This window comes from Notolepis coatsorum (assembly GCF_963971535.1).
Source record: "Notolepis coatsorum genome assembly, chromosome: 1".
Taxonomy (NCBI): Eukaryota; Metazoa; Chordata; class Actinopteri; order Aulopiformes; family Paralepididae; genus Notolepis; species Notolepis coatsorum.
Window position 1 is genome coordinate 156506726 of NC_140165.1, and position 13515 is coordinate 156520240.

General features: G+C 42.5%; 1 protein-coding gene across 1 annotated transcript in view; it reads left to right on the plus strand.

The window, feature by feature from the left end:
- The window catches only part of coq5 (coenzyme Q5, methyltransferase), a gene marked incomplete at its 5' end in the record, with an annotated part of 31712 nt that extends 23470 nt beyond the window's left edge, over nucleotides 1-8242 (plus strand). The window contains 4 exons of the mRNA XM_084321358.1: nucleotides 1985-2091; nucleotides 2279-2367; nucleotides 4533-4644; nucleotides 7822-8242. Coding sequence (XP_084177484.1) covers nucleotides 1985-2091; nucleotides 2279-2367; nucleotides 4533-4644; nucleotides 7822-7923 — 410 coding nt within the window. The 3' untranslated portion in view covers nucleotides 7924-8242. The remainder of the gene's footprint in view (nucleotides 1-1984; nucleotides 2092-2278; nucleotides 2368-4532; nucleotides 4645-7821) is intronic.
- Nucleotides 8243-13515: the final 5273 nt, after the last annotated feature.

Here is a 13515-nt window from a genome sequence, read left to right on the forward strand (position 1 = left end):
GCCAGAGTAAACTCGGCCAACGTTAGCCCACACAGCTAGCCGGCACACGCTGCCAGAGTAAACTCGGCCAACGTTAGCCCACACAGCTAGCCAGCACACGCTGCCAGAGTGAACTCGGCTAACGTTAGCCCACACAGCTAGCCAGCACACGCTGCCAGAGTAAACTCGGCTAACGTTAGCCCACACAGCTAGCCGGCACACGCTGCCAGAGTAAACTCGGCTAACGTTAGCCCACACAGCTAGCCAGCACACGCTGCCAGAGTAAACTCGGCTAACGTCGTTAGCCCACACAGCTAGCCAGCACACGCTGCCAGAGTAAACTCGGCTAACGTTAGCCCACACAGCTAGCCAGCACACGCTGCCAGAGTAAACTCGGCTAACGTTAGCCCACACAGCTAGCCGGCACACGCTGCCAGAGTAAACTCGGCTAACGTTAGCCCACACAGCTAGCCAGCACACGCTGCCAGAGTAAACTCGGCTAACGTTAGCCCACACAGCTAGCCAGCACACGCTGCCAGAGTAAACTCGGCTAACGTTAGCCCACACAGCTAGCCAGCACACGCTGCCAGAGTAAACTCGGCTAACGTTAGCCCACACAGCTAGCCAGCACACGCTGCCAGAGTAAACTCGGCTAACGTTAGCCCACACAGCTAGCCAGCACACGCTGCCAGAGTAAACTCGGCTAACGTTAGCCCACACAGCTAGCCAGCACACGCTGCCAGAGTAAACTCGGCTAACGTTAGCCCACGCAGCTAGCCACCACACGCTGCCAGAGTAAACTCGGCTAACGTTAGCCCACACAGCTAGCCGGCACACGCTGCTAGAGTAAACTCGGCTAACGTTAGCCCACGCAGCTAGCCGGCACACGCTGCCAGAGTAAACTCGGCTAACGTTAGCCCACACAGCTAGCCAGCACACGCTGCCAGAGTAAACTCGGCTAACGTTAGCCCACACAGCTAGCCAGCACACGCTGCCAGAGTAAACTCGGCTAACGTTAGCCCACACAGCTAGCCAGCACACGCTGCCAGAGTAAACTCGGCTAACGTTAGCCCACACAGCTAGCGAACCACAACTCTAGCCAAAGCCAGCCAGCCAACGCCAATCAACAAAGATCCTCACCGCGACTGCCGATGGCCACGACAACCAACGCTGCTGCGCGCCACAGCAGCAGCCCCCATCACCACCCCCCAAAATGTGTGCTCAGCCTATACTTTTCTTGACAATGTCATAAAAGCACTTTGAAAGCTTTCATTCGCCGACACATCTCATAACCAATAATATTGTACTGTTGTATTGTTGAAACGGTCCAGTCTCTTGACATCCGTCAACCTTTCCAAGTCACATAGATAAAGAAAACTATAGCGATGATGAGTGATTAATAAGTCGGCCGGTTGAGAACAATGTGAGTCTCTGAGAATGTAAGCCGGGGAGCATCGCTGTTCCTATGATTTTACGTGATGACTAGAGAGAGATGGAGGATGGCCTGGCTGCATTGCCCCAGTTTTGCTCAGCATTGACTTATAATTGCAAAAAAAGAACCATGGCTAACCGGTTTTCAACCATTTAATGACATGGGATAGTTGGCCCTCCAAATAACCTTTATTCTCTGTGTGTGTGAGAGAAGCAAGCTGTTCACATAAGTCTTACAATTTTTCCTGTATCTGTTCATTCATTGTATTGTTTCATGAATACACAGTGGTGGACAGAGAAAGGAGAACAATTGAGGACAGGATAATCCATCAAAACGGACAAAAAAATCTAGTAACTTCAAACTGAAGTGTTTTATATGACTATTTAATGGGGAAGAATGCCTCTTAAAACAACTTTTAAACTGAGTCAATATTTGTATTGTTATTGTCTGCATTGCTTTAATAAGTAGTCTTATTCTGTATTTTACAGCTGTGAAGCACTTTGAGCTGCAATGTTTGTATGAAAGATGATATAAAAATAAAGTGTATTATTAACACTTAACACTGTGCATCAGGCCTGTCTTGGGTGGTGGGAGATGCAGAGGAGCTGCCCTTTGATGACAACCAGTTTGACGTTTACACCATTGCCTTTGGAATCCGCAACGTCACCCATATGGATCAGGTAACGGCCGAAACCGTTGCATGAAATATTGGTTTGAATGCACAATCTCTCCTCACGAGGGTGCTCTCTCACCCTCTTATTCTTTCTTTTTTTGGTGCATTTGTAGCTTGTGTACATGTGTGTTGGTATTTGACTGTTATATTGGTACTGGAGTTGTATAAAAGATGGTTGGTTGTGTTTTGTTTAGGCGCTGCAAGAAGCTCTGCGGGTCCTGAAACCTGGAGGAAGATTCATGTGTTTAGAGTTCAGCAAAGTGACCAACCCTGTGTTGGCTCGGTGAGTGAGAGTAATCACTGAGTAATGACTTAGTGTCATCTCTAGTCTAGAGAACCCAACTACTATAGCAGTTACTGAGTAATGACTTAGTGTCATCTCTAGTCTAGAGAACCCAACTACTACAGCAGTTACTGAGTAATGACTTAGTGTCATCTCTAGTCTAGAGAACCCAACTACTACAGTTACTGAGTAATGACTTAGTGTCATCTCTAGTCTAGAGAACCCAACTACTACAGTTACTGAGTAATGACTTAGTGTCATCTCTAGTCTAGAGAACCCAACTACTATAGCAGTTACTGAGTAATGACTTAGTGTCATCTCTAGTCTAGAGAACCCAACTACTATAGCAGTTACTGAGTAATGACTTAGTGTCATCTCTAGTCTAGAGAACCCAACTACTACAGTTACTGAGTAATGACTTAGTGTCATCTCTAGTCTAGAGAACCCAACTACTACAGCAGTTCAGGGCTGTACACTGTGACGAGATGATCGCAAATTGCCCCTTAATTTGGCCCGTGCGAGTGGAAAATAATATTTGGGGGCAACGTTGCGAGTAGTGATTTCAACCCTTCATTCGCATTTCACTCCTAAATTAATCCATACAAATTGGATAAAATTTTTTTAAAACATTAGCCTACAACCAGGGCTGTACAGTGCAACACAATGTCGTGGTGCTATGAAAGAATCTGTTGGCAATGAATGAACTTACTGCGATAGCCTGTGTGGAAAAAATATTTGCGTGTGGAGTGAATCTGGGCCACGTGGTAGTTGTAGTCTATCGTGCGATTAAAGACCATGTCCCTGTCTGCGTAGAGTCTATACATCCAACACCAAATCCCATAATTCCTAGCGAACAATCTAAACGAAACTGAATGTGGCATCTTCCTTTCAATAATAATATGGGCTATTGCATCGCCAAATAAGCACTTCCTTTCAATAAGTTTAAGCCGCTAATTTAGCTCTGCAAGAACAACGGAGCGGATATCAGTCCATCTTATGACAACCACGTCCGATGTGGAGAGATGATAATAAGAGACCATAGCCGGTGAAATTAAGTCGGACCTGGCAGTGATGATTGACGGTGACACGGACACTTCTAACGTTCAGTTCAGCCCTGCATTAGGTGAGTAGTAGCCCACTATTAGGACGTGAAATACTGTCTACTTAAATTTCCCTCCGGGGATCAATAAAGTATCAACCTATCTATCTATCTAATAATGAGACAATATGCAAATAAGATAATACTAATAATTGTCACGGTTCCCCGTATATGAAATGAAAGTGGCTTGCAACTTACTGCTGGTAAAATCACTGTTTATTTCTCGTTTTGCATAGTATTACATTCCACTTCTATAAACAATGACTTTGTGTCATCTCTAGTCTAGAGAACCCAACTACTACAGCAGTTACTGAGTAATAATTTAGTGGCATCTCGAATCTAGAGAACCCAACTACTACAGCAGTTACTGAGTAATAATTTAGTGGCATCTCGAATCTAGAGAACCCAACTACTACAGCAGTTAAAATAGACACATAGGCTACTGGAGAATTTAAAAAAGGAATTTATTTGCATTTGCAGAACAAAACATATTTACCGTACTTTTCGGACTATAAGCCGCAGCTTTTTCCCCCATTTTTCGACCCTGCGGCTTATATAACGGTGCAGCTTATGTGACTCGATGTGACCAAACCCGAAAATGTAAAAATCTAAATATTGCTTTTTTGACTGAATGTTATTTATCTGTTCCCTTATTTGCTAAACTTAATACAACTTGTAAATGAGTTAATTCTTGTTATTTGTCCGACAGTATTGTGTCTCAATGTTAATTACATATGGTAATTAAACATTAAAACACCTGCGGCTTATAGTCCAGTGCGGCTTATATATGTACACATAATTCAATTTAGCTGCTGCGGCTTATAGTCAGGTGCGGCTTATAGTGCGAAAAGTACGGTACTAAATGTAAATGTAATGTAGTTTTCCAGCGACCTAATTTTAGTTTGTCTATTTAGTTATGAAAATATACCATAGCATATTTTTTCACTTAAACAAAACAGCATAGTACACCTTTTTAATTCTGAAATTTTACCTTTCTCATAATCCTAACACAAATGGTATTTATGATGGTATAAATTATCATTATGTAATGATCTTGCTCCCCTAGTGTTTATGATGCGTACAGCTTCCAGCTGATCCCAGTGATTGGGGAGGTGATCGCTGGGGACTGGAAGTCATATCAGTACCTGGTGGAGAGCATCCGCAAGTTCCCTGACCAGGTGAGGATTTCTGCCTGTAAGTCTGTTCACTCTGCCACCAGCATAGTAACGGTTCATAATTTATCTTTCATATTTGAAGTAACTGGTTTAATTTAAAATGACTAATATTGGTTAAGTTGGTCAAAAAGGAAAATGTTATGATATAAGAAAATATAAAAGCCTTTTTTACACTTAGACCAGCCTCTACACCTGCACCATACAGTGATCTCTGCCATAGAGTTCCTAGTTACCATGGCAATCACTCGCCATTAGGGATGTCCCGATCCGATCACGTGATCGGGATCGGGGCCGATCGCGTGATTTTCCGAAGATCGGGATCGGCAATTTTTATTTTTATTCAACAAACATGACCATGTTCACGTCTTAAACTCATACTGAGGCCTTAGTTTTGGTTTTAAATTGCATATCATCATTCATTTATTTATTGTCACACAGAGCAGAAGAATTTTGCCAAAACAAACCAATAGTATCCAGCTGCAGAACGGCAGACCAGCCACACTATCAGACCCAAATAGTTTTTTTTTTAAATCCCAATTTCTCACATTACATTCACCCTGAATGTTGACGTTATCCAGGTGAAAAGTTAACTTCATTCAAGCGAGGCATTGCAATCCTTGACATAAATCATTTGATGTATAATTAAATCAAAGGAAATGCGTTTGGGTCTGAGAGTGTGGCTGGTCTGCCGTTCTGGATACTATTGGTTTGTTTTGGCAAGATTCTTCTGCTCTATGTGACAATAAATAAATGAATGATGATATGCAATTTAAAACCAAAACTAAGGCCTCAGTATGAGTTTAACACTATGACGACCGGCGCGGCCCGTGGATTTAGGCCTCAGAGGACAGCAGAAAGTAAACAAACCGATGTACTTTCAAAGAGCTTTATATATAATTTATAGTATTGCTATCCGCCCATTCTCATTGTCACTTGAGTGCATAAACCGTGCCTTCATAATGGCTTAAAGAAAATAAAAATCCATCGGTTGGTTGTCATTTTATAGCATCGTGAATATAAGGTTTATCCCACTTTTCGTCTCGTCTTTTTTCCCGGGAGCTAGATAATAGGCTAAACGTTGGCGCCGTTATATCAAACGCCATTTCTGCTGTATATATACGAATGAAATAAAACAAACTGCGTAGCATCCGGACTATTACAGAGCATCTATGGATGAAATGGGGGCGGCGGGGAACGCCGATTACTATTATTGATCCGCAATACAGTGTGCATTCAATATAGCATTTATTGACCAGTTACGTTATAAAACAATGTCCAATCCAGCTGTAATTTGTGGTAATATTATCCTACCGTCAGGCCATGTGATCGCCGGCAGCATTTCCTCACCACTCATCGGATTCTGGTAGATCGATATGCACATTGGCTAATCATAAATCCCATTATTCCACTCTGAAATAACCGCTCGCCAAACTGATCCAAGATGGAGGATGTTCGGCTGGGATCAAGGAACTATGATCCGCCCACAGAATTGTACTTTTTAGTTTTTTTTTAAATTCACATTGATACTGCAGTGGAGCGATGGCGCCCCTAAGCGGGTTTGGCCAGTACTGCATGTTTCGAAAATCAAATATCTGAAAAGTTGCTGGTAGTGGATCGGGTACCTAAGAAGCGCTATAAATATGGAATAAAACAATAACAACTCGTCACGTATATACTCGTGGCTCTGGTCCACATCGCTCTTTTTCGTAACGTATATATACGTGGACGGACGGCATAGTGTTAAGACGTGAACATGGTTATGTTTGTTGAATACATTTTTTATTTAAATTTTTTTGATCGGATCGGGAAAGATCGGTATCGGTAGATACTCAAAATCACATGATCGGATCGGGAGCAAAAAAACGTGATCGGGACATCCCTACTCGCCATGCCTTTCCATGCATTTAGGCAGAGCTCATTATTCACATTTCACCTCAAGTTATTAGAATTTTAAGTTTTTGATTTTTTTTCTGAATGTTTATTTTGAATCAAGTGGTTTCATTGTTGCTGCCATCTTTAACATTCGGGGCCATTGGGATTAGACGGGGCCCACTCTATACGGCCAGCATATCAAAACAAACTTTCATTGTGCGTGAGGCTGTTTGTAGAGCTAAATCTATACTTTATATTATTGCTATCTGTCCATTCTCATTGTCAATTGACACTATAAACCGTCCCTTCAATATGCCTTAAATAAATAATTTTTTCATTAATACGTTCCCATTTTATAGCGTCGTGAATATGAACATTATAGCAGAATGTTCTGGGGTATTTCCTGGAACGCGAGATATAGGGTGCTAAGTTAATAACGTTAAATCGAATGGCGTTTCGGCTATAGACAAGCTAGAGCTAAAACTCTAAATGCATATTGTCGGTATCATGGTCCACCATGAATGCATGAAAGGGGGGGGGGGGGGGGGCGGGGGATGTAGTTTCTGATTGATTACCAATAACGGCATTAGCCTCAGTAGCCTTATTCGCTGACCGGGTGGATGGCTGAGAGCAAGGCCCGATCGGGCTGTAATTGACATCAAATCGCTCTTACCTGTGGCCGGTTGGACTGCAAAAAGGATTTCCCAGTTATCGATCGCCATCTGGTAGATCCATATGTCCATTGGCTGATGATATATTCCTTTACTGCATACTGAATTAAGCATCCCAAAAACTATTCCAGGCCATTGGCTACACGCATAGCTTTAGGCTAACAGAAAAGCCCATTCATAAAAAATTAAAAATAAAACACGGGTCTGTAACAGGGAACACTGCATTATCGAGACAGCGCCCCTACGAGGATCTGGCCGGTAATGCACTTTTCCGAATTCCAAGAGTAGGGTAAATCTGCAGTGCCGCTCGGTGACATTGAGTAGGATATTACAATGGAATAAAAGCCAAAACAACCTTGCCACGTAAATATACGTGGTTGGCCGTCAAACGTTGGATCCGAAACACGTATAATACGTGGTTGGCCCCGAATGTGTTAATGTCACGGCATTTTCCCTTCGAAACCACCACAGTGATCCATCTCCTTATTCTAGACTGTTACTGATACGCATTATGTACACCACCTGCCACCTTGATGTGTCACTATTTAACGCTGAATCACTCAGTCTGGCTGTTAGTCGTGAATTTGAATAACTTTTAGGAAGTATAATTTCTTCCCTTTTGATATTGTTCCCGCAGGAGGAGTTCAAAGGTATGATCGAGGACGCTGGATTCTACTGTGTGCAATACTACAACCTCACAGGAGGCGTGGTGGCTCTTCACTCTGGCTTCAAGCTGTGAGATGCACCTCCACAACCTCCTAAACAAAAACTATTGGTTCTGTGAAAGGCAGGATTGTTGCCAATGTGATTGTGCGGCTTAAAGGCTTGAACCCACAGACATGAAGCGCAAGAGTGTGGAGAGTGAAGCCCTGCATTTGAACGGAAGCCCCCCCCTCCTCCTCCAGATCCCACTGTACAATGAAAGGCAATCTCAGACAATGGTTCTTGTATTTGCTCATAGTATTTTTATTTTTCTGTTTTCAATGCAGTGACCATTGTGAGAACACAGAGACACTGTGTACTAGTGGAATTACTGGGAGGAGGGGGGGGGGGGGGGGGGGGGGGGGCGAAGCTTATTAAAACATACTGGTCATCCTTATTTCCTGTGGCGCAGGGGGGCACCTAGCCCCTTTCGTGACTGCGATGCAAGCCAGGGGCTCGAATACGCAGTCACTTATTCGACCGTAGTAGCCAGGTTAATGTGCACCATCAAGCACTGCTTAAAAGCGAGCGGTGGGTCCAAAATATATCAGATATAAATTTCTAAGGTACCCACCGTTGCATTAGGGTTTCACACACACGCGGCTGGGTTTGAAAGCTCGGCGTTGCTAATAAACATTTTAAATAATTTGTATAAACTGGTCAACACTGCTCAAAGCGGCTGTATTTCCGTATTTGGCTGCCTGGTGCGCCTGCGCTGTGATCACACTGCATGCGCATCATGCACCCAACGCCGGAAATAATGCAGTGTTGACCAGTTTATAAAAATTATTTAAAATGTTTAGCTTTCAAACCCTGCTGCGTGTGTGTGTGTGAAACCCTAATGCAATGGTGGGTACCTTTTGAAATTTATATCTGATATATTTTGGACCCACCGCTCGCTTTTAAGCAGTGCTTGATGGTGCACATTAACCTGGCTACTACGGTCGAATAAGTGACTGCGTATTCGAGCCCCTGGCTTGCATCGCAGTCGAGAAAGGGGCTAGGGGGCACCAGAAACGGGCCCATGATCAATTTTGGGTCCCAATCCAACATGGTACCACATCAGTGCTTAGCCATAGGGACTCCCTATTGTCACACCATTTGGCCCCCGTTGGCATGGTTCTGTAATGGTTATTATTATTTATCTTTTGTTAGGGGTTAGGTGCAAGGTCTCCAGTAAGGTTAAAGTAGGGATTAGATTTATAAATAACAGCCACAGACGAGGAATTGAGTGGAAATTGGGAGTCTCTTTGGCCTTAGGTAGCAGTGTTAGTTGGTATTTTGTGAATCTGTCCAGTTTTACAATAAATGTAAAGAACCTGCAAAAATGTCTCAGTCGAATGCTCTCAATACAATTGTGGCTTTCAATCCTAGGCACATTTTGAGTTTTCTAACTGACATACCTTTTTATTATTTTTCTACTGACATGAAACCAGTTATGTTCCATTAAATATCAAGTGTTGTTGAAAATAATCTTTGTTGAAAGTTACACTTTGAAAATACATAGATTATGAAAGCTGAATAAATCAAAGATCAACATTTTGACAAATAATCTTATGTGCAAACTGGACATGCCATTGCTTAAATATTTATTCGACTCCACCTTGACTTCTGCCATAAAAGGATTTAAATGTGCACTAATTTGGAATTTATTTTATTCTGAGATTTACATATTATGGAAGTGAATAGGACATTCTAGAAGTTTGTGAATGCACTTTACAAAATGTTTTAAAAATAAAACATTCATCCTGACATTTGAAAGGAATAAACATTTTGAAGCATTCTTTAACATTTCAATGTTTGCATTTCTGTTTTAAAAACAATTACTGCTAAGGGACAAGACAAATGTAATTGCTTAGGGGGGCTATGTTTGGTAAAAGTGAAATGTATGTGTAAGGGTTTATTTTTTAGATATAACCACAATGACCGATTGCAAGCAATTGTCTGTGTTGTATCAGTATTTTAAAGCTACTTTTCAATACCCGTCCATGTAGCAGGTTGACTCACATACACATGGTGAGGTGCCTGTTCTCTGAGGCACTTCGGTAGTATTAGCACAGACTACTGGGGATCAAAACCAGCAAGCAACCAGTAAAAAAAAATCTACCCGCAATTCATACCCTTGAGTATCAAAGTATGTACATCCAAACTTGACCAGGTGAGAAACTCAAGGCCGGGTGTTGAAAGGCCTTTGTCCATGAAGCTTCAGCCATACCCAAATGAGGTGCCTGCAGCCGTGCTTTGGACTAAATGATGGAATTCCCCCCATGAACAGCAAGATCAGACGCCTCAACATCTGTTGCTCTAAAAGGGCAATCACTCCCAGGTAACCTCCACCATCAACCCACCCTGTAGCATCCGTCTTACAAAAGCCTGTACACCAAGTAGGTGACCTGGGTTAGACCTTAAAGCCTGCCCCTATAAAATGCAAAAATTTCCCCTCAGGCTGCTCTTAAATGTTGAAAAAGCAACAGTCCTCAGGTGTGACATTAAAGCATAGAAGTGCCCTTCAGACTGACCTGTAGACATGCCCTCCAATCTTAGTTTTCACTTCAAATGATTGGATATCCTTTTCGAGCCTGTCTCCTTGAAATGATATCCAATCCAATAATGATATGGTATGAAAAGTATTGAGTTATGGAAAAACAGTAATGACAGCCACTGAACTATCTAATAAGGTCTCGCCTTGTACTTTGGAGTGGTTCAACTAACTAACCTGACTGAAGATTGAGGGCTTACCCTCACTGAAAAGGTGTGTTGGACTGGAGTCTTATATACTTCCCTAGGTCCACTACTTTTCTCCCATCTTCATTAATGATCTTCTTTCAATCTTCTCCGACTGTAGTATTCAACTCTATGCAGACGACACAGTCATATACTCATCAAAAACTAACTTACTACAAATTCAATCTACATTACAATTTAACTTCAATAAACTTGAAACATTGCTCTCGGCTAATAAATTAATTATAAATAAACTAAAACAAATACAATGCTTTTTGGGACTATTCAGAATGTTAAATCAAAAACTCAAAATCAACCCTACAATATCTCCTGTCTCGATGGAACTCAACTTCATAGAGTTGAACACATCAAATATCTGGCTCGACTCAGGTCTATCTTTTAAATGTCATATTGATAACTTAATAAGGAAAATCAACTTCAGTACCTACTGGTGTTCTATACCGAAACAGAAAATGCTTTACATCTACAGTCAACTTGTTCAACAACTCATACTACCAATACTTGATTATGCTACTGTAGTCTATCCGACTGCCCCCAAAACAAACCTACTTCCACTTAACACATTGGTCGCCAAAAGCGGCGTAAGTCGTTATTGCCCGCCATGCGTTGAACGCCAACAACGGCGTAAATCGTTTTTGGGATCAATATAGAAATGTTTCGCCATGGCATTCATAATTCATCCAGCCTCCCTCCGGACTGCAGCGGCACCCAGTCTGAGATTGCAACGCCTCAACACCGCCGCCTGGTGGATGGTCGGGCGAGTTACACTCTCGCCAAAACCGGAAGTGGCAATCGGTGCGTCGAGGAAATCCCTCCGGCAGTCATATCTTGTTACGTGTATCCAGACAAACACTCTAGTGCATTTGGATCGCTTTCGAAACGCAATCGATATGATTTCGGCGTTTATTGCGCCATACAAACCGGAAATGGATCTAGGAGATCGGCGTCAAATAATTGGGATCTTTTTCCTCCAGTCTCATCGGCGAAAGGTAAGAGGAATATAACGTTATTTTCAGCCCGATTGTTTATTAATTTCACTGCAAACCATCTGCTCAACATATCAACCCATACTAAATAAAGCCGTTACTGACGATCAAGGAATTATAAACGACCCCCCCCCCCCCCCCCCTTTACGCATGATGAAGCAATGTATACCGATCATATACATTTGAATTTTTTAATATAGCGTGTATAGGAAAGAAACGCCAATCTATAATCTATCATATGCGTCAGGGCCTATAACTAGCGTTTTTGGAATTGCAGCAGAAAAGCTTAAAAACATACTTATATTCTCGAAGGTATTAACACAACAATGTATAAATGAAAAAAATATAACGTTCCCACATCCGGAACGATAGATAATCGATGTTGAATGGGTATAGTAATGTCAATATAGCAATACAATTTAAAAAGTTATAGCCCTGCAAAGAAGGTAAACATCTCCATAGGCTTTCAACGGTGGCAGACTGGGTACAATGATGGGCACAACCCCCGGTGCCCAATGTGTTAACGCAATATACAACCGTTTATGCAGATTTCTGCTCGATTGTCCATATTTGACCCACCACTCAGTCCCGGCGCCATGGGCGGGCATTAGGGGGCCGGGCCCGCCCACTGAGTCAGCTGTGCCCACCCTGGTAAAAAAAAAAAACACGTTTTCTTTTTTTTTTTCAATCAAAGTCAACTATCCAAATCCTTAGTCGGGGACAGCCCTAGTGGGCACTGATGTCAACAACAACACTACTGAAGCTAGCACGGCACTCTGTGAGAATTCGTTTTCTACCCTCAAGAACGTCTTTACAGAACATCGCTTTAGTATGCTTAATCGACGCAACTAAGGCCAATTTTATTCAGTTGGCATTTGAGAAGGACTTAACAAAAAAGTTCAGGAATGAGTGGAGGGGCAGTGTTTTAAGAAGATTTCACTCTGTCCCCAAACACCGCTTGCCGCTCTACTTATAATGGTGAGTAGCCTGTGGAGGAATTTTGTTTGCTTTTTTATGCACCTTATTTTTGTCAGTTCAGTTCAGTTTGTCAGTGAATTCAGAAGTGTTGAATAAATGGAGACTTTTCTTTTTTTTTTTTTACTTTGACCAGTCAGCTGGTTCTTTTAGCGTTTATCGCTTTTTCATCGCATTCATACTTGGTCAAGTTCGACCGACAGAAGCAGGCTGAAAGGGTTCAGATGGGGGGGAAGACACTCTGGGAAAGGCACGGCTGCCGTCCGGGATTCGAACGCGCTCAGCCCCAGATCCGTGACGAGCACGGTTGTCCACGGCGCTGAAATAGCACTCGCGGTACGTGGTGAGCTACTGGAGCTCCCCGAAATGGAGACTTTTCAAAGATATAGAATAGAATATAATAGAAATGTATTATCCTGAGGGAGATTTGACACTGCAAATCACTCAACATTAAACATTTAGACAGAACAATTCACGAATAAGAATAACAAAACAAATGGCCTAAGAATAGAATAAAATGAAATAGAATAAAAATAGAATAAAAGATACAGTAAATAAATACAGTAAAAATATACTGAAGTCTACAGTAGGTGTAATAATGCACAGTGCTGTTTAAAATGTAAGAGTCCAGGAAGATGGTAACTGTCACTCTGTGCTCAGTGATGCAGTGAGGCACAGTGATGCATTGTATAGTCTGATGGCTGTCGGAATGAAGGACTTCCTGTGCCGTTCAGTGCTGCATTTAGGTAGTGTGAGCCTGGCACTGAACATGCTCCTCCTGTCAGCCAAGTCTGTGTATAGTGGGTGGGAGGGGTTTTCCCTGATGGCCTGGAGCTTAGCAAGGCTCCTCCTCTCCGCCACCCTCGCTAGAGTCCAGCTCCACCCAAACCACGCTACTGGCCTTCCTGACCATCTTATCCAGC